General features: G+C 39.2%; 1 protein-coding gene across 1 annotated transcript; it reads right to left on the minus strand.

Moving 5' to 3' along the window:
• Positions 1-1,598: 1,598 nt before the first annotated feature.
• Positions 1,599-2,349, minus strand: LOC149242174 (26S proteasome regulatory subunit 6A homolog). Its single transcript, XM_089367645.1, has one exon. It carries the CDS (start codon positions 2,314-2,316, stop codon positions 1,702-1,704), a length of 615 nt encoding a protein of 204 aa, XP_089223771.1. The 5' UTR covers positions 2,317-2,349; the 3' UTR covers positions 1,599-1,701.
• Between the last annotated feature and the right edge of the window lie 20,940 nt (positions 2,350-23,289).

Here is a 23,289-nt window from a genome sequence, read left to right on the forward strand (position 1 = left end):
TAATGGCGTCGATCTATATTACATGCTAGGTTAATGGTCTGAAATTTTTCCTACGCTGCATCATAACCGCTCACCCCCTCTGTCCATAACGCATCTGCATAACATTTTTTCCATAACGCATCTGCATAACTGAGGGCTATTTGGTTCCGTCGAATTGCTAGCAGAAGTGGATTCGGAGTCCGATTCGGCTCACTGATATTATGTTGGTTGCATTTATTAAACTCTGAGATATGATCCATGCATATATCTAATGGTTGATTTCACTGTGGATTGGAAGGCGTTGATGGTCTTTTTATTCCTCCGCTTACTATTTGACTGTGTGCATTAAACCGGCACTCTGATTTGATAACATTACAATCAGATTAAAATTCTCTGTTTTGGCGCATTCTTGAATAAGAACAGTATATACGATAAGTATATTGGGGATGCAAATATGCGGGAGTTTTGTTAGAACTGTAGATATCGAGGGATCGCCATATTGAAACAAAGCTGAGTGGGATCGATTTAATAGAATTTCCAGCATATATGTATTGCAGAACCGTCAAGATCAACGTCGAACAATTGCAAATATCTATAACCATGTGTATTGAATATGTCTGGAAAGGGTTTCTGTTCATTATATAATTGTGCGCAGACAGAAGGTGTCCGCTGGCAAGTCGGTTCTTAGCTACCAAACCAATAGTTACATATCCGTGCGCGTGGAGAGCCTTTCCGAAGCCATCGTTGCTGGTTGACTATCGTTGAACAATAAAGCTGTATGCGTGTGCTGAATGCCATATGAGGTATAGCGTAACAGAGGCGAGGCTTCTTTTTAAACAAAGGGATTCAGTATTCCAGAGATTATCATTCTATCAGACCCGTCGTAGGTGGACCGAGAACAGCTGGAGCATCAGGTATAATTGTTTATAACTGTCGGCCATATGTCTATTGTATGCAGTGTTTGAAGATTCGTTAATAATATGCTGTGCGGTTAATTAACGAGGAACCGGTGTTGGCATAAAAAGGGCGATCAATACATATATATGTGTCTATGGTAAAATCAAACTTCTAATTATCGCAGATGGAAAGAGGATGCCGAGAGCGCATATATGGTAGCTTATATATATTTGTTATGACCGCCCATTGAAATTTCTTTTAAAGAATTGCATGAGAGCACCGCATGTTAAAACGCATAGTTTTCATAGCATTGAATCCGCCAAGCATAAGGCAACTCTAAGTTTGAACAGTTTATTGAATTGCCAATGGTTTTTATAAATTATCTGTAATGGTACACTGTCGTGTGCTGAGTGCATGGTTTGTATGCATGGATGATGGGAAGAGATTTTCATATATCACATGGGTGTCTGCATCCCTTGTTGGGAGACGTGTGAGCTGCTAGTGTAATTTTTCACTGGAACCCCATTCGAACTGCTACAGGAAACCAGGAGGGGTCTCTGTATGTTGGGCTACATACTCACGAGGCAAAGCTCATAAATTGCATTGTTAAAAAATAGTATCAATGGCATCTACAAATTAACCATACCTTGGTTTTATATTTCAACAGCCATTCTATCTACTTATGATAAGTAGCACATACCCTAATCCTACCTTGGTTACATAATGAACAGCAGATGATGTCAGGGAAACTGGAAAGTTAAATTATATATGTATTCATCACAACACAGAACCAAGTAGCAAATTCTGATTCAACGAAAAGCATGTCTATGCGTAGTAATTCAAGCTGGACTTCTTCTTGGCTTGAACTTGAATTATTCCTTCATTGAAATCTTCATGGGTAACCTCAGTTGCATCTCGACGCAGAGCAAGCATACCAGCTTCTACACAAACAGCTTTTAACTGTGCACCATTAAAATCATCAGTGGAACGTGCAAGCTCTTCAAAGTTGACATCTGGATGAACAATCATTTTTCTTGAATGAATCTGTAAAATCCGTGCCTGTGCATCCTCTGTTGGGTGAGGGAATTCTATCTTCCTGTCTAGACGGCCTGAACGCATTAAAGCTGGATCTAAAATATCTGCACGATTTGTTGCTGCTATGACCTTTATACGTTCATCACTGCTAAATCCATCAAGCTGATTCAGTAACTCAAGCATCATGCGTTGCACTTCTCTATCTCCACTTACTTCGCTGTCAAAACGCTTTGTTCCAATTGCATCAACCTCGTCTATAAAGATAATACATGGGGCTTTCTCCTTTGCAAGTTGAAAAGCATCGCGAACGAGTTTGGCACCATCTCCGATGAACATCTGGACTAATTGTGGACCAACAAGTTTTAAAAATGTTGCATTTGTTTGTGCAGCACATGCACGAGCCATGAGTGTTTTTCCTGTTCCTGGAGGCCCATAAAGTAGTATTTAGAAGGAAGAAGTCATTTAGTTGTGCATCCATACTGGTATACCTGAGCATTTTAAGGGTGAAACATATCTATTGTATCTGTGTCGGAAGGACTTTGAGCCTCTCATTCTTGCTGGACACAAATCTGGTATTGGGCAATGTATTTTTCAAACTGATTTTTGAAATCTTCAATAGCTGGGGTTTGTCTAGACTTGTTGAATATTCATTTCTTTGTTGAGACAATGGCTACATTTGATGATGTATTAGAGTTACTGAATACACTAATACACTCCACTATTGGTGGGAAGGTAAATGTTAGCAAAGACACTCTTTGTGACATTCAGACCTGCCTGCATGATGCACAAGAAAAGATCGAATTTTTACAGCTTGAATCTCAGCTACAGCAAGAAGAGCTACATCAAAATAGACACCATTCTGAACCTGTTTTTGTTCAGAACATTGAGACAACCACCCATCAGCAGCATGTTAATAATGGTACAGTTCATTCAAATAAAGCAGCAGTCGTACATGCAGATGCAGAAACTCAGTCTGCACTTCCCAAGCCCATCATCAGACCTTGGGAACAGCTTGTCCACAACAAGCACAGAACTGGTCTTGGATATGACAAGGACTTGTCCTTTCATATTCCAGACTACTCAAAGCCCATTCAGTTTCAGAGTGTTGGATTCATTGATGACAGTTCACCTGCTTCTCATGACAGTTCAGCTTCAGCTGTTCCAGAATCTGCCCCTCTTCAACAACAACAACAACAGATCATGAAATGCCAACACTGTGACCGAGTTGGCCATCTGAAAGATCACTGTTTTGATCTTCATCCATGTAAGCATTGTCATAAAACCAGTCATTCTTCAAACAGATGCTTCAAAAACAAACGTCCTGCAAGAACAAAGATTCATCTTGGATGGATCGCTTCTTGGCAACGGGCATCAATAGCCAAGAAGATATTCCAAACGCATGTTAGAACTTGTTCTAGAGTATTGAACAGTCTTGCAGTTGAGTTTTCTCCATCTTCTCACCTTGTATCTGACAGGGGGGGAAATGATGGTCATCTACAAGCTTCAAAGCCACATCAAGCGAGCCTGAGCCACAACCTGCCACACCAGTTTCAGAGTTGTAGCCAGAGACAAAGATGCTCGTGAACACAGATTGAGAACACTTCCTCTAGCAGAAGACTCCAGCTTCTTGCCAGTTTTGGAAGCGTTCCAGAGTTGTTGGTCATCCTTAAACCATCACAGATTGAGAACACTTCCTCTAGCAGAAGACTCCAGCTTCTTGCCAGTTTTGGAAGAGTTCAGGAATTGCATTAAGCATTCCAGAGTTGTTGGTCATCCTTAAACCATCACAGGTTGAGACTTCCCTTTTCAGGTTGAAGTTTTACCTTTTATGCTGGGTGAGACCTCCCTTTCATGGTTGAAGGTTTCCCTCTTTAAAACAATAGGATCACTTCCTCTAGCAGAAAACTTCAGTTTCTTGCCAGTTTTGGAAGAGTTCCGGGAACTGCACTAAGCGTTCCAGTGTTGGTGGTCATCCTTAAACCACTGCCCTTTATACCAACATTTCATAGAGCACATTCAGCCTAGTGCTGCCATGCATTTTTTACACATCTTGTATTACAGCTCTTTTCTTGGACTCATACATAACCCTTCGGATTAAGGGGGGGAATGTTGGACACCTAATCCTAAGTGGGTTAGTGTGGAATTCGAATGGACAAAAGCAGTCCAAGAGACCTTGGGATCTGAATCCCAAAAGTCACATATGTGTACTATAAATGTGTATCTTATGTTAATAAAAAATGCATCACATGATTTATCTTTCATATCTTTTGTGCTGTCCATGTGTGTTTAACATTTAGCAAGTTCGGACCCGGATGCGGGTGGCAATTTGATCACCAGCAATGGGCAGCTGGCATGATAATGTAGCCTGCCAGGACGGCCACACCAGGCGGCTCTGCCAGGCATTAATGCCATTAAAGGCCGAGGAGAAGGTAGTGCAGAGGGGAGATGGGTTCGCGCGAGGGGACTTAACTGCATTGTACGCAATTTTGTTGGGTTTCGTTATGGAGGCATCCAGAGAATTCCGCAAAAGGAATTACATAAAGGCGTATCTGCTCCAGATTGGGTATGCTTGTTGTATTATTATGTTGTGCTCTGAGCAAAGTGGAGAGGAGGCGATCTCTGGAAGTGTGAGCAGTGGCAGAGGCCACACCTCTGCTCAGTGTGTGCTCTATCGATCTATGCCGGAGAAAATCGCAGTGAGAACTCATACTCTGGTTCCGGTTTCTAATAGGGTGGTTCAGGGAGTTCAAGCTCTGCGTTTGGAGACTCGGCCTCCCACTGTCAATAGCTCTCAAGTTTCCCGGCTCATGGCGCCGAGACAGCGTGGAGTCCCGCGAAGAGGAGGTGTCTGGGGTATTAGTCGAAGGGAGGAGGTTCAAGCAAGGGAAATTCAGCCATTGGCTATGGTAGCGCCTCCGTCTTCTCCTTCAGAGGAGTCGGACCAGCTAGATAGTCAAGTGCATACATCCCGTTTCACATTCAGATGCCGGAGAAATCGATCTAGGGTGTCTATGCTGATCACTGTAATTGCGACAGAGGAAGACGATGAAGATTCCGATAGCCAGGAGGAAGATGCTGGGGAGCTGGCTCAGACTGGTATGACCCAAGCGAGGGCGGAAATTGGCAATGTCGTTAATCCTCCTCCAGGCGTTGTCAATCCTGAGGAGCACGCTCGTGTTCTGGGTCCGCTTCAGCCGCCAGCACTCCCACCGGGTTCCCGCCAGCCAGTGAACGAAGATGCAACTACACCAGAATTTGACAACAAAGCATAAGGTGAGCCTTCGAAGGCTAAAATACTGTTTTTGTTGCTGCACAATGGTCAAGTTTTGGAGTTTTGAAGGGGTCTCTTTTCTTTCCGAGATGCCCAGTTTTTGCTTTTGGGGTAGAGGAATGCCCAGATTTCGCAGTGTTTCCAGATCTCTGGAATCACCTGTCATCCTACCCTCAAATGCCACAATGATATCAGCAGCAAGGTGCGAGAGGCATGCAAAGGTTCTTTGGTTCTACAATTATGCTGCTGTTGTTCTTTTTGGAGGAATCTCTCTTGTAAGTCAGAGGACTACATGCTGCTGTTTTGTCCATGCTTATTTCTACTGCATCTATCTTTGTAATTCAGGTAGCCTTGCGCACCTGTTATGCTTTTCAGACAGAGGGTGGCTTTATCCATCCTCAGAGGCTAGTACCTCTCTGTAAATATTTTCTTACTTTCTTAATACAATAGCTTAGTCTTTACATAGAAAAAAAAACATTTAGCAAGTTCGGCGTAATTTGGAATGAACCTCCTCAGAAAGTTTGCTTTCCATTGGAGTTTCTGAATCTGAAGCAAATTTGAAGGTGGAGGAAAATTTATGATTGCCTGAACCTTACATGGGTCAAGACGAATCTCGTCCTTTGAGACTACAAAGCCAAGCAAATGACCAGAACTGACACAGAACATACATTTATGTGGATTGAGTCGTATCTTTTAGTGTCGGGAATGTAGAAATGTCGCTCTCAAATGCTGCGGATGATCAGTCCGCTTTCGCGAATGAGCCGGAAGATCGTCGAGATATGGTTGAATGATGTTTTTGATGTCATGGAAGGCATAATTCATTGCCCTTTGAAATGTTTCCCCTGCGTTCTTTAAACCAAAGGGTAACTTTCGATATGCAAATGTGCCCCGCGGAAAAATAAATGCAGTCTTTGACTGGTCTTGTGGGCGGATATTTATCTGATTATACCCGGAGAATCCATCCATAAATGAAAATATTTCACATCCGGCGGATTCATCAATTATCTGGTCAATAAAGGGTGTAAGGTAGTTGTCTTTTGGACAAGCTTGATTTACATCCCTATAATCGGCGCACACTCTAATCATTCCTTGTTTTTTCATTACAGGAACAATGTTCGATACCCAATCAGTTAAAGGAACCGGGTAAATAAAACCAGCATGGAGAAGTTTTTCAACTTCTGCCTTGATGGCAGTGGCTTTCTTGGGGTGCACCTGCCGTAGCCGTTGTCGTACTGGTTTGACATCTAGATACATCTTTATTTCGTGTTCAACTATACTCGAGTCAATGCCTAGCATTTCATCATATGACCAAGCAAAGACATCTCTGAATTCGCGAAAAAGAGCTTTGTATATTTCCAGTTCTGAAGTAGAACAACATTTGCCAACATAAATATTCTCTACAACATCTGTTTTGGTCGAGATATTTATGGCAATAGTCTCTTCGATATTGGACAAGTTTCGTTCGAAATCCACCGTGTTTACAGTATTTGGTAGGAAATAAAAAAATGAAGGATGATGAAGGTCATCAGTAGTATCTTCTTGACAATCCGGAAGATGGGAACGATGGTGGTAATCTTCCCATGGCGCCCCGTCAATTATCATTTACAGAACAATTCTTTCGTCGGTGTAATGCACTTGCGACCAAGGATCTGAAGGGGTGCCATATTCCTTAGACCTATCTATCCAAACGCTTGATGAGCGTTGATTAGGGCTTGCCTCCCATGCCAGAAACATTGATTGCTACAATATTTCTATTGGGCTTGGAGGCAATACTTGTAGATGATCCATGCTAATATCGATTTCTGAGATCTTTTGAATAGAAGATATCATATTGTAGGTTCCTACTGTTGCCACTTCCGCCAGATTGATTGGAGGTGGGAGGGAAAAAGTTCCCATTAATATAAGGTCTTTTAGTAGGCCTACTCCGATATTTTGAAGCGAATGGGGGCTTCCATGGATCATTGGAATGCTTCCCGTAACTTGGGAACTATTGGGGAGAAATGTTTGTTGGTCGACGATTGTAATTCCTCCTTGAAAGGGAAATGCAATCTTCCTAAAGTAGGTCGACACAACGGTAGCCATAGCATATATCCAGGGCCTTCCCAATAGGATGTTGTAATCAAGGTTTCCGTCGATTACTTCAACATCTATTTCTACTGTTTTCCCCCCCAGTTCAACTTGCAAGTTACTTAAAATCCCATATGGGGTATATGTTCATCCATCAAATGCTTTTAATGTCGTCGAAGATCGCGACAAGGTTGGAGATCCTAAAGTTTTCCAGCAACTCATCGACATAATACATGTAGATGCCCCCTCATCAATAATTGTTCGATGAACAGTTTTGTTGAGGGCTTTCACTTGAATGAGGAAAGCTAGTTGAGCTGGTAACTAAGGATCATATCCTTTGTGATTAAAGGACACAAGATTAGAATCCTTTGGGTCAATCCCACCTATTGCTAATAATAAAGCCTGCTTTTGGGAGGGGCAATTTTGCAGTACCTCGAGTGTCGACATAGCGGATGGCGATTGGGCTAGATCTTCCACTATATTATAATGTTGTGTTGCTCTAGCACGAGGATTAAATGTCGACTTGTGTACTAATCCCTTTGGTGGTTTTGGTGTTAGCTCTGGAATGATGGGCGGCGCAACTTCTGTCGAAGTTGTTGTCGAACTACTAGGTTGATCTTTATCCTTGTTGTTCGACAGCTGTGGATTCCCGTAATCTTTATTTCTTGTCGTTATCAAAGCATCATTTTGCTGTTTCGAAACCGACAACATCAGCACTTGGGACGGGGAAGCATTATCACTGGTAACCATATTTGTTCATGGATTTGGAAACGGATCAATTAATACCGCCGAGGTTTTCGAATTCTTGAAGAATTTTTTAAGCTTAGCTTTATATGGACAATCTTTTACCCAATGATCCTCATCACATATAAGACATGGACGATTTGGTTTCCTATTTCCAGAAGGGTTTGCAGAAGATTTTTCAGGTGATGATTCTTCCTGTTTCTTCTTCTTCCCTTTGTTTTTCTTCTTGCCTCCTGGTTGCTTGGTTTCTTTGCCTTTGTCTGTTGAGACGACATTTACTTCCGAGGTGAGAAGTTCTTCTTTTGCATTTTGACTAGAAATCTTATGGGCCTTTTTAGATGTAGCCTTTGTTGATTTCGTGTCTGTCGTACCAATCACGCCATTGCCAGCATGAGAGTCATTGTTCGATTTAGGAGGAGGAGGAACGGAAAATTACGGTCTGGGAGCGTCAGGGATTTTATCGTAGAGCGTGCCAAACTGAGTATAAATCAAGTCCAAATATTGCGCATGAGCAATAACTTGCTCTTCAGTGACGACTCCTCCCTTTGCCACATCTTCTGTAATGGAAGGTAATAATGACTTAATAAACCATTCAGCTAAAAGCTGATCAGGAACGTACGTTTTTACCATTCTACGACGACGTTGCCACTCATGAATATGATCAGATATGTGAGTGGCCATCGTTTGTTTGAAATTGGTAAGAAGTTCTGTTCCCGTTTCGTACCTTATGGGTAACTGAAAATGGGTTAAAAAGGTTGTGGCTAGGAACTGAAGTTATCAAATGAAGCTCTTGGTAATTCGATGTACCATTTTGCTGCCAGACCAGTTAACATTCTGTGAAAAAGGTGAAGCCTAATCGAATCATCGTTTAGGGTTTTTGATGAACACCATAGCTGAAAGGTCATCACATGATTCGACGGGTCTTCACCCGGATTTCCATTAAATTTAGGAATATCTGACGGAAGTTTATGCGGAATCGCTAGCCACCAAGGGGCGTAAGCAATTGGATTGTTCGTTAGCCGATTTAGATCCGGTAACTCTAAAGTCGCCACGAAGGGTAACTGTTGATTCAGGTTTGGCGAAGCATACCCAGGATAAGATGGAATCGCCTAGGCAGTTGGTATTTGCATACCAACATAATGCATTTGATGATGGTAACTTTGGTAAGGTTGATGGGCATAACCATTGTAGAATGGTTGATTTTGACCGTTTTGAATATACGGCTGCCCATTATTTGCAAAGATTTGTTGCTCAGATCCTTGGTAAACTTGTTGGAATTGCGGTTGTTGATATTGCACCAGCCATGGTTGTGAAGCCATGTGTTGTTGTCCAATACTAGCTATTTGACAAAGATGAGGGGTAATTGTACCTGTTTGGACCTGTGTCATTCCACTAGTTGGCGATTGTGGTTGAGCCGCAGGGATAAGAGGCTATTGCATTACAACCTGAGAAACCTGAGGTTGGCATACAACAAGCAACACTTGTACTTGCGACACCGTCACAATAGCTAGCGTAGTTGGTATATTTGACATAGGTAAACATTGTTTCATCGAGTATACAACTTTTAGTTGTTGAGGCAGTATTGGCATCCAACCGCTATATGTAATTCCAGCATAACCTGAATTTTGTTGTGAACTCTCGTATGGTTGTCCTCCCGGAGGAGACAATGAAAGGGTATATTGCCCCCCATATGGCGGTAATCTAGTACTTAAAGGAATGGTTTGCCCTTGAGGACCGGACTGCCCAAATTGACACCATGAAGGATCAATTTGCTGAGACTCAACATAAGAGTTCCTGGATATTATTTCGGATGAACAAACGGGAAAGGACCATACTGTCGAAATAGCCTCTGAGTGGGCCCCATCTAGTGATTGAGAGCTAGCTGGGATAGATGGTATGCCGGCGAACATTGTTGGAGTGACAGCAGGAAGTTTTGTCGTCACTGTGTCAGATGACATAGTCCTAGATGTCGATGGTTGTTCAAACATTTCTAGTCTATCCAAAAGATTTCCTAGAGATTCTACAGGAGCTTTTGATAACGGTAGACTAATTTCTGATGAAGAAGTATATAGGGTGATCTTGACTCCAAATTGTGATGGAGTACTAGATGGAGGATCCTCCACAATCTCTTCTATAGCAATCAGACCAGGTGGAAGAGGTAGACCGTTAGGTCCGTAAAATATTTTCGGTGTCGAAGAAGGTATAGATTCTACAGCGACAGATGTTTGGGGAATAACACCTTCCGAATCAGCTGTAGATGGAGCTGGTTCAGTAATACAAGTGTTTACCTTCACACTAGGATTAGCCCTACTGTCCTTTGGTGGCTGCGGAACTTCTTCTATAAAGGTAGGGATACCAGAAATGTTTGGAGTAACTGAAGTCTCCGATGGTGTTGGAACACTTGTTCTAACTTTACCAGGGGATTTTGAACCGGTTAAACGAGTTCGCTTCATCCGTAATAGTTTTTATTCTGGAGACAAAGACGGTCGACTCGTAAGCCTCCACGAATGACGAGGTTTCAATTGATTTTCTTCCACGATTGCAGATTACTCGATCAACTAAAAATCAAGGGGAAATATGTTTCCGAATTCAATGAATTTTAGACGCTTTGACACAAATTGTTTTTTCAATTTTTAAGAGTCGAGAAAAAACAAAAGATGACTCTAGTCGCCTTTGATTTTTAATGAGCTTGAAGTGACAAGTGCTCAGATGGACCTTTTCCTTGAAGGAGTCTGAAAAGGAATGAAAGAAACTACTCTGAAAATATAGACAGAGGGATTACCAAACCAATCGCAAAACTGTAGAATACTTTTTATGGTACGGCAGTCAATCTTCCCGAATGTTGTGTTCAATGCACTGCGATCGATAGGGCAACAGACACAGCTTCCTATGGATAAAGGATATAGCCTCTTGTGGTCTCCCAATATATACTCGATGGTACGTGGGAGCACAAGTCCATACTGGCACTTATCGTCTCAAAGTGGAGGAATCACCCAACCAGCAATGAAAACAACAGTTACCAGGCTTTACGATGCCAGAATACATCTCTAGCCTAGACTTCTAAATGTTGTGCGTTAGGTTCCAAAGCGTTTTTAGATTCATTAAATTTATTTTACAGTTGATCTTGTTTAAGAAATTTTCCTTTCAGGTTCACCGCGTGATGTAGATATACAATTCCTAAAATGCAATCTAAGATGATAAACAATCGTTTAATCTTCTTTTTGCAATGAAAATCCTAGCTACTAAAGAAAGAGAGATGATATTCTTTCAACATAGAGCAAAGAGCACACACTATATGCACTGTCCTAAATAAAACCAACAAACAGTCTAAATGCAAATGCACATGCATGTATTTGTTTTCAGCCTTCTTAATGTGTGAATGATAAAAAGAAAGCTAAGCACAAATCTGAATTATTTTTCAAAGTGACATTACTAACAAGCTTCTTTTCAAGACAAAATGAAGACAATGATGACACTTTGCGATTTGGAATGGAAAACTTGCTTTCGACACTTGAAAAACTATTAATTCAAATCAAATACAAGAGTAACAGTGTAATCAACTATCAAGAACAATCGGATTCTCTTCTATGACTGAAACAACACTTGCGACACTTCCAAATCAAGAAACGACAATTGAATTACGCTACTTCTTTATAAAAGAGAACTGAAAATGGCTCACAATACATAAAAACATTTACAATTCTTTGCACAATGGAGGCGGAATAATGGCAAGGAAGGGGGTTTCCAACAGAGGTATACTGACTACAGACAGCAAAACTCCTGAATAGAGCTGAAAAGAGTGAAGAAAAACCAAAGTCTGGAGGCAAAATTAGCCTTTTCTGATCAGCGCACCTGTTACACAGGGATTCCAGTATGCATCCCACCTACAGCACACAGGAAGTGCGATGCATACTGATATCCTTGAAGAGAGGGTGCGATGGTACAGTGCGAGACTTTTGATCCAGTTCTTGATCACAGTTTGCAGCACAGTTCAGGGATTTAGGCCGAGCAAGTGATAATCAGTAAATAAATCACAGGGGTAGATCTAAGGAGGTTACTAGAGCCACCACAAGGGCAATTAGAGAGTTTGTAAATCGATTGTTCAGTTCATAAACAAAACCCGGAGATAGACTGAAGCAACATTGATCTACTTTTCACTTGCATAGCAAATGCAGTTCGAAGGCTAGCCGGCTTGACTTCAGGCTCCGTCTATAAGTTTATAAAGCAAACAAATATAGACAAACAAACAATCTATTCGTTCCCCAACGGAGTCGCCATTTTGTTATCGGGAAATCTAGTGTCCATGCAGAGCTGCTAGTCCCACTAAGACTGGTAGCTATCTTAGAAACAAACAAACTAAAACTACTTTCATTTTCCTTTATGAGAAGTAGATAAGAGGGGAACAAAGAAGACCAACCTCTGTCTTGCGCTTGGTTCCTTGCTTGATTCCCTTCTGATAGATCTTCGCCACTTGCTTCCTTGTCTACCCAGCTTCAAAGAGCACCTGTGGAATCAAAGCAGCATAACACTATCCAAGAACAGAGATCTACTATCATAAACAATATAGGACCAGATATATATTGACCACACAAATGCATATATCATCAATCATACAAGAATGTGGAGGAAAACTTGAATAGTTTTATTAATATCAAGAATAGCAAATAGGATTACAACCAATTGTTCTGACCCAGCGTCATCCTCTCAGCAAGAAAGCCCTTCTTCACCTCATGAAAAGCTTAGATCACCCAACACTATGATGTTACACCAAGAAACCAGCAGCACTTCCTTACAAGATACCAAATTCCAGCCTCTGGAACTCTGGGATGAGGGATCCATATATAGATGATTGCAGGGAGGTGAGTGAGCTTCTAAGATTTGATTAGTGTCCTCTCTCTGATAGTTCTTGATTCCACTTGGATATTGATGATCTCTTACTCATCCCTGGGCGAATGCAGAGAGGCAAGTGTCACAGGAGAAGTTTCTGGAAGATTCCATGATCCTCCACCTTGCAAATTGACTCTGCCATTTGTCCACTCTCGCCCATCGCACCCCATAAAAGGGCTTTTCAGTATGCATCGCACCTCCCGTGTGCATTTAGGTGGGATGCAGCGCACTTTGACCATGGAGCAGGTGAGATGGTCCAGTTTTGACCAGTTCTGAGTAGTTTTTCATGGAGAACTTCTGGGAGATGATGTAATCAGTTGACCTTGTTCTTTTAGGGGTTGGAACAACACTTTTAGGGACTTAGGAGCCCTTGGTTCATGGACATATATGATTGGGGTTGTAGTGCCCAAAAATGTCTATAAGAACTGCTAACATTAGAACTAACTCTCATGAACTTCGAAGTGAAATCCGACAATGGTCTACTCTCAAGACTCCCTGGGATGATAGAATTTGTCATCTTTGTGATACTAAGAAAGTGGAGGATGAAAAGCACCTTCTTTTAGATTATCTGACCCTTACTCACATCCGCTCTCATTTCTCTAACATCTATCACAATTCCAATCTTCTTGATTTACTACGTCAGCCCAACTATAGTGATATTGGTGCGCTTCTTTCCCTTCTTTTGGAGCAAAGAAATAAGATCCTAAAAAAATACAATTAGATTCTCCTTCTTAAGGTCTGATAGACGCATTGGTCTTAGTGGAGGTTAATCATCATCATATTAAAACATAAAATAATTTAAAAACACTACAAAAAAAATAATAATATATATATATATATACACAAAAGAAAACCAAACATAAAAATGTAGAAAAAAAATAAAATTAACTTATCAAAAACGAAAAATAAAGCAAAAAAATTTAAAATAAATAAATAAATATATATATATATATATATATGTGTGTGTGTGTGTGTGTGTGTGTGTGTGTGTGTGTGTGTGTGTGTGTGTGTGTGTGTGGAAAAAACATAATTTAAGTAAAAAGAAAGAGAAAACTAAAAAAACAAATAAATAATATCTCATTGGAGAATTTAAAAAAAAAAAAACAAAAAAAAAAAAAACAAAATTAAACAACATTAAAATAAAATTAAAAACATAAAAAAATAATAATAATAAATCAAAAAAATAAAAATAAAAAACATTAGAACAAATTTAAGGAAAAATGTTTAAAAAACATTAAAAAAAACACATTAAAACACATTATTTTATTAAATTAATTTTTAAAAAAATTAAAATTAAAAAACCGAGGCCCCTCGAGCTTGGGCAAGGGGAGTTGTTCTGGGAACTGGCCATGCTCACCCAAGGCCTCAGGCCTAGGCGAGATAGAGTTGTACGCAGCTCTGCCCACGCCCAAACCTGAGGCCCTGTGAGCCCTACACAAGCAAGGCAGATTCCATTAATCGACCTTACCCGCCTAGGGCCCGGAGCCTCAATTTTTTTTAACTATTTTTTTTCTTCTAAAAAAAATGTTTTAATGTTTTTCTACTTTAACGTTTTCTTTTAATGTTTTTACTACTTGTTATGCTTTTTATTTTCAATGTGTCTTTTTTAATTTAATTGTATTTTTTATGTTTTTATTTTTTATTTTTTTAAATGATATGTGTTTTTTTTAATACTTTTTTTGTTATTTTTATTTAAATTTTGTTTGAATCATTCTTTTTGGAAAAAAAAATCAAATGTCTTCTTCTTTCGATATAAAATTCAGAAAATTTTTATAAAATTTGTTATTTTTCCGACTTCTTTTATTCATTTTTTTCATTAAAATCTTTTATTTAACATGTCATTTTTAGCGAAAAAGGTCCCGAAATATGTATTTTTTAATTATATCTATATGCAAAATGTGTATTTTTTGTCAAATGTTTAAATTATTATTTTTTTTGTGATAATTATTTTATGTGTATTGAAGTATTAATTAACAATATATAAAAATATAAAATTCTTAACCTCAAATTATTAATGTTATTATTTTTTTAAAACTTTGAAAAAAAAAATCATTATAAAAAAACGTTGCAAAGAAAAACAAAAGACACATGTTTGGACAACCCTTAAAAAGAATCTTAGAACGAAAAATAAGAAGAGGAATAAGACAACTTGAAAAATGGTTAAATAATTAATGTTTTAAAAAAAATTGTGCATACTTAGGACATACAAAAATTTAGTGTCAAAAATATGTCTTAAAAAAATGTTGATGTTTTTCAAAATCCATTTGAAAATCACCAACATTTTAAAAAATTATTCACACTTAATACATTAGAAAATTTGAAGTGTCAAAAATAAGCCATCTAAAAAAAGGGGTTGATGTTGCATCAACACTTTTCAAAATAAGCATGAAATCACTAACATTTAAAAGAAAAATCTTGATACATAAGAAAAATTGAGTGTAAAAAATGTGCTAAAAAAAATGTGTATTCTAAGTCAACATTTTTCAAAATCAGATGATTTTTTTGCTACCTCAAAAAAATGGGTACTCGGTACAGTTCTCATTTGATCGGTAACTATGTTTGTAATGAGACTAGTTCATTTCAATTTTGGCACCTCCATCGGGTGAGCACTTGGTTTCATTGTTGCAAATTAAATTTGATGCGTTGCTCCAATTGTATATGTAAGTCCAAGGGCATAAGTGATGGTCGGTCAGTGCTCCATAACGTTTTGACATTTGAATGTATACGTAGTAACATGTATCAGAGGCTAAAGGCATAAGTCGTGGCTGGTTATTGCTCCAAAACATTTTGACATCTAACTGTATACATAATAACACGCATCAGAGTCTGAAGGCATAAGTTGTGGTATATCATTTGGACTGTCCCCAAGGATTGTCCACGACCTCGGATCTATAACACACCTCCTCCCATATCTACCCACTTCCACCAGCTTGCCCTTGATAAACATGAGCTGAGGGTTACTATGACATGACCAACCTCCTAGATAATCTTAAGGAAATGGAGCCGACAAAACAAGACCTTATTGACTCCCCTCAGGTGCTACACGACCACCAGGCACTAACCAACCACTCCAGGTGCCCAACCCATGAGTTATCTCTCTTTTTCAGTGAGCTAGACCCCCATTCACTCCCATGACAAGGCCTCCAAGCGATTATAATCTTCTAGTCACTCCCACAAGCCTGCTTCCCAGCGATTACAATTTTTTTCATTCAGTTTTGTGCCAGCGACCCCAAGATCTGAGACACCTTTTCAAGGCTAGGATCCAGACCTCTGCCTAGAACTTAATGAAACTCCCAAAAATGATAAATAACACAAATTCAAAGCCTTTAGCACAAAACTTAATCAAGGACTTGACCTATCTCGGTCTAACCATGACAATTATTTCACCAAACACATTAAGAACATAAGATCTACAGGTCATGAATGCATATATGAACATAGAGATTTTAAACTTATTTGAGGTTTACCAAGAAGGACTAATTCCCTCTCACAATAGTTGTAATAACATTTATTAGGTCATGCATTCATTAACCATTCATTTATCAATCAAACATGATAAGAGCCATGACTTGAATCTATCATAAAACCATGCTTATAACTAGCATATAACCAAATAAATAAAAATGATAGAACAACCATTAAAGCCACATAATAACAAGTACATTTACTCATGAAATACAAGAGGAACTTAGCTCTTATTGACATATGTGAAAGCCAACCAAGTCAGGGACTTCCACGTACCACCCGACCATAGATTGGGCTAAACCAAATCTTTCTTTCAACCAATCACCCCCGTGCCATATTCTAAGCATGAATGTGGGATCTCATGGGATAAACCAATCCATAAACAACCAAGTGAATCTAGAGGTTAAACCACCTCCACCCTCACACTAATTTGATCTACCTAAACTAGTCTTAAGATCACAAAATCAAACCGAGCTTGGATGCCTCAGAATTCCTTCACCGTCCCTTGAGGAATTTTCTTATCTCCTCCCACCTGTTGACAGATTCCCGGAGAAAACCATCTCCACCCCCAACCCTTAGGATTTTTTTGAGACCAGCTCACTTGAATCCAAAACCTTTCAGCAATCCAAAGCTCGACTAAGAATGAATTCCATCACACCATGCCTATCTAGAAATGGTGAGGCAAGGTTAAAACCATTGTCGAAACCCAACAAAACCCATGCCAACAACAACAATGAACCAAATACACACATGCATGCCAAAACTAGTTAGGAAATCACACATGCAACCTGTTACTTGCAAGTATTCCCACTGAAGCCGCTTGATCCAACCTTTCCTTGCTTGATCCTTGTTTTATTTTGCTTTCCTTTACTTTCCTTTGATTTTCTTTGCTCTTAGTGTCCTTCCTTTGCTTGCATATTTTCCTTCTCCTCTTGGTGCTCTTCTTCTCTCTGAGACTAATTCCAAAACAAAAATGACAAAAGGTTGTGAATTGATCCTCATAAGTGTTTTTATTATTGAGGTCTCTAATTTCTTCATTTTTCCTCTTTTTTCCATCAATTTCCCTTTCATGCAAGTATGTGACCTTTCACCTTCCTTTTCTCCTATTTTCCTTTATTTTCATAAATAAAATGTCAATAATGTCTTTTTGTCTTTTCAAAGCCTTTGTCAATTTCTTTAGCCATAATAAACAACAAGTGATGCCCACTAGGATGCTTTGCCCAACATTCAGCTTGGAATATGTGTCCCATGATCTTGGTGTTATTTTTCCTTTATTAACTTTATTACATGGATTTTTAACCTGGGGTTGTTACAAATTGCTCCCCCTTAAGGAAACACCATCCTTGGGGTTCAATAACACCTACAACCAGTAAAATCATTGAAAACCAAAACATACTACTTATGGAGCTTTATAACACAGCTCGCTACAGTATTTACAATGACCACTACTGAAACATGACAAACATACTATTTATTAGAGCTTTATAACACATCTCATTATGGTATTTACAATAACAACCACATATATAGTCATACACATTTGCTTCAACTAGAAAATAATCATGTTGTATATGGAGCTTTATAATTCCAGCTCGATACAGTGTTTACAATATTATACACATATGCACATTTTCTCAACGAGCAAATAAAAGGATACAATACATGTGTCAACAACAAAGGAATCTACAGGCTCACACCTCTACCCTAAAAAATAGTACCAGGGTTCACCTCCTTCCCAGGAAGTCTAGAATCCATTTCCAAAGTCAAATCTGTATCCAATGTTCATTGCTACAATCCTTGCACTACTTGTTCTATCAGTGAAGAGTTACTAACTCATTGTTCTAGGACACACTCCCAATGTTCTTTTGATTTCATTTAGCAATGATAATGGGCAAAATCAATGTATTCCCCAACCTTCATTTCTTTGCTATACAATCCTTCGGGTAATCTGGTCACCCCCTTCCATGCAGTCACTCACCTTCCAAGTTCCCTGACATCCCTTTCCCAGGATCCATCCCTTGGCAAGGTTTCCTCACATCGAAAAGTTAAAAAAAATGGCATATCCTTGCCTCAAAACCATCATATCAGTCATAAAATGCTCATGGAAATCAATAGACACTATTGGGTACCAATGCCCCATAATGGCCCTACTCCTAAAATGCTTTACCAACATACTGTTTCATGTTCCAATTCCTTTCACTGTTATTGTTAATTCTTGTAGTCAGTTTCAACCACCCAAACTGGACATTTTCCATGCTTTCTTATACCAAACACATAATTTCCATTAGAATCAAAACAAATTAAAATAATTTCAAATCATACTTCATTGGTAGCCTGTCAATAAGGTACACCTGCAATTTTGTTTACTTCTTGGCACAACAAGTCAAACTAGCTCTTTAATCAAATCATCATGTATAAGCATATCACATCCAGTTATCTCAAATGCAACCAACATAAATCAAAATCATAGATCACATGTAACCTATCACAAATCAAATTCATAGCTCATATGCATAATTAAAATGAAATAAAATATCAACACTTATCCTTCAATCAGTTCTTTGCTTCTACCTTTGTCCTCATACTTTTCGTATACACACCAGACCAGTTGCCACACCCCGCAAGCACCAAGTGCTTCTTTTATCTTCAATCACATACACATACACAATATATATCATAACACATATATCCACACATAACGTACGACACTGCATAATACATACACCTACATCCGGTGTACAACACAACACCTATACCCGGTGTACAACAAAACACATACACCTACACCCGGTGTACAACACAATACGTATACATAGTACAACACAACAAATACACATGTCACAATACATTGAACACATAGTACCACATGTGCACAACACAACGTGTACGATGTGTACACAATACCACATGTACATAGTGCCACCTGCACAACGCGTACACAACACCACATGTACACAACACCATGTGTACACAACACCACATGCATGACATGTACATAACACCACATGCACGAAATGTACACAACACCACTTGCACACAACACCCCATGTACAACACGTACACAACACCACATGTACAATCATGCACACAACACCACATGTACATAATACCATATGTACAACATGCACACCACACCATATGTACACAACATCACATATGCAACATGCACAAAGCACCACATGTACACACACCGCATATCCATCATGCGCACAACACCATTTGTACACAACACTGCATAAACAACATGCACACAACACCATTTGTATACAACATTTCATAAACATGTACACAACATCATATATACACAACACCACATGTACACAACATCACAGGTACAATATGTACAACATATACACAATAGTAATACCACACATCTAGATACCACACTATCTCTACCAATGAACCTTGCTTCTGGTGTCTTTCCACTACCTATGCTTGTCCAACATGTCGTAGATCGCATTGTTTTCATTCCTCTAATGTATCCCTCAGCATAGTCTATCCATAACATAAACATAGACATAATATAATCACATAATATCAATTCATATCCACATGATACTAACCTTGTAGATCTATCAGGGCTACTCTTCCCACTTGATTGATCATAAACCAAGAACATCTTCATGCATTCACCTGCCTAAGCAATCATTGCTCCATAAGAATGATCCCTGCCAACCCTGTTAGACAACAACATACATAAATACATGTATAAAAATAAACATTAGCATAAAACAATCATGATCCCTGATGATCATATCAGACAACGACATATATATATATATATACATATATAATAATAATCATGATCCCTGATGACCTTGTCAGAGAGCGAAATACATACATTCATGTATACATATAATCATTATCATAAAAAAATCATGATCACAACATAATTACCAAATATCATAAGGTCTAGGTTAAGAGAACTCCGTTTATCCGTGAACAACATGCACAAAATTGAGAACAACAGTTCCTAACTTAGCCAAGGCATATATTACCTTAATCCCATTTACTTTACTTTCATGTTACCTTTCTCATGATTGTCCTGCCACCGCCCATTTACACCAATGGACCCAACCAATCCATTGATGGTCACATTCTTGCCTTTAGATACCCTTTACTCATGCACTGGGTTTCATCTGAATCTTACCTTATCTATTGGGTTTCATTCAGCTCTCCCCAAGCTCCATTAACTTTCCTCTTTCCCCAACCAATTCCCAATATGCCCAAAACATAAAAGGCAAGAACAAGCAACAAACAAGAAGGAAACCATGAAACACCAATAGCAATACAACACCACAAACAAAGTGGAATGACCATGCACTATACACAATCAAAACCACAATTCAAATGCAAATAAATCACCAAACATCGAAAGCATAAAACTAGCAACAAACACCATGACTCAACCCCATGGGTTCCCAATGTTTCCAAAGGAAAGCTCAACCTGAGCCTTTAAGATTTCATGGCAGTCTATTTAGTCATGCAGTCCCTGCATCATACTACCATAAACAAACAACTGTCAGTGTATAAATAAATATAACAATATATCAGTTGCCTTAGCTTGTTGTGTCAAACACGCTACCTTGTATCTAAACACATGCATATTTTATCTCTCAAGGGACTCCAATTCCTTGACAAATCCAGTCATAATTGAAAACCCGTTGTTATACCTGTCAAATACATGTTCATGAATCTAGCAGATATCCACATAATGTTAGACAAAATCAAGGTTAAGAAGACTTCCTATATTCATGCAAAGCACTCGTTCGTTTGGAGTTGTGGTTTCCAAACATAGCCAAAGGAATTCTGACCCAATTTCTTTCTTTTAACATTTACCTTACTGTAATTGAATCTCATTATGTGCTATCACATCACCCTGTTGTTAGTTATATAAACAAATTAACTATTACCTTGTCACGCTAATGATAAACATGTTGCCTTACAACTGTTCACACATGTCAGCCACATGTTCCAAAGATTAAGAAATCAATCTTTACCAATACTGATAGCCATTTCTTAATCAACTTACAATCATAGTCATAATACTACAACTAGCACCTACTTTCACTTAAGTACATATTAGTTGTCTCAACACATAATGTGTTAGTACAACCATCTTAAATAAAATCATTTCTTCATGCAATCTTATAGACACATACTCATATAATGTAATGAATCAAACATTCAAACAACCTATAAATATACCATGTTAAATAAACCAAACAAGCGATGTAATCACACTCATACCTCAATGTATATCAAAGGAGGTTATCACATCTTGATCTAAAATTAGAGGAGAACTTCTCCTTCCTAAAAATTGATCGTCCTCTAATGCTTTGCAAGTAAAAATGGGTCTTACACAAACACAAGTTTTTAAGGTCTCTTCAAGGTTAATGAGTTAGTTTTACATGTGAACTTTAAACAAGTAACATATCATCATTTAACTCATAAAGGCATTCAAGAAGAGAGACAACACAAAATTTGGTGACAGAGTTCACCCCTCCTGGGCTACATCTCCAAGCCTGCTAACATAGCTAGACCACTCCATATATTTCAGTGATGAAGAGTACATAAAGTTTGCTGACAATATGAGTGGCTAGTTTCCCCTTCAAGGAAACATTCTCCTGCAAAGAACTCTCACTCTAAAAAGCATGACAACCTACAGTCAGTCATGAAACAATCAACAAGAAAAGGGCTCTCACATCAAGACCTTGTACTCCATCTGAAAATGAGAAAACAAGTACAACAATTCCACATTGAAGTACAAAAAGAGAGCTTTCCTCAACAAGACATAGTGAGAAAAGACAAACATGAGTTGTACCAAATAAGTCACAACTACTGCAGTTAACATTTGAAGGCTAGAAAACCCCTACAAGGTCCTCTCCATGCTCAAAAGCCTTCAATAACTACTCCAAAACATTGATTGATATTGGCACCCATGGACTCAAACCTATAAAAGGTCTCTTTAGATGTGTTCCAATCAATGGATAAAGACTTCCATTGGATCTAGAATGTCCACAAACCCCTATCAGGACTCTTCCTGAGCTCCAAAAGGTAAAAAAATCATCAAGTTATGGCTCTCCCAACCTTCTTATGTGTTATCTTTCCTACAAATTGGATAAACTCGCAAATAGAGCAACGATTCCACCCTGAAATCCACTCAGGAAGCGATAATTTCACCCGCCACAGGTGAAAATTGTCGGATCTTTTAAATTCCCATTAACCCCCTTAAGCGTAAAACCAAGGCCACATGGGCCATAAGGTCGAGGGCTAGACCAATGGCTTGTCCCTGCCAACCGAGGCTCCTTTTCCTCCAAGCTAAGGTCATATTAGGGTGTTGTGGTCAGGGGACAGAGCTAACCACTTGCCCTCATCACGCTGGCCCTCCAAATCGTTAGATGGTGGTTATGCACCAGTAATATGGTCTGGCGCTAGGCCTTAACTCTGCCCAACTCCAAAATACTCAGCACTCAATCTTGTGGGATTCCATGTGACTTGGGGCTAGGGCCTAGAGCCCCACTCCCTACACCAACTCCTCATTTCACAGCTCTCAGTCCAGTGAAAGACTGTGTGACCATGGGTTGGGCCAAGCCTTGAGCTCCTCCCCCGCCGCTCCTCTACCAGAGTCCTATGGGCTACCGAAGACCAGGGGCCAGGGCTTAGTCCCAACCTCTCTCCTAGAACACACATTTCAATGCTCATTAACAATAACTCGCGAACATGGTAGATTAAGAAACATGTGCGTGGTGCAGTGGTAAGGCTTGATGGTGTTGTTTGGAAGGTCACAGGTCCGATCCCACCGGGGCATATGGAGCCAATACAAAATATTTTAACCAAGGTGGAGGTGCCACATGGCAACCTTTGGTTGGGCCATGTGGCAACCTTCCATTGGGCCACCAAAACACACTGCAACCCATCTAATCATGACAGCCTATGCCTAT

This window comes from Pinus tabuliformis, chromosome 8 (assembly GCF_031772625.1).
Source record: "Pinus tabuliformis cultivar Carrire ecotype Pingquan chromosome 8, CPIR1, whole genome shotgun sequence".
NCBI classification, from domain to species: Eukaryota; Viridiplantae; Streptophyta; class Pinopsida; order Pinales; family Pinaceae; genus Pinus; species Pinus tabuliformis.

Excerpts from the sequence above, each read along its gene's own strand:
- LOC149242174 (XM_089367645.1), bottom strand. The coding sequence starts at position 2,316 with ATGGCTCGTGCATGTGCTGCACAAACAAATGCAACATTTTTAAAACTT.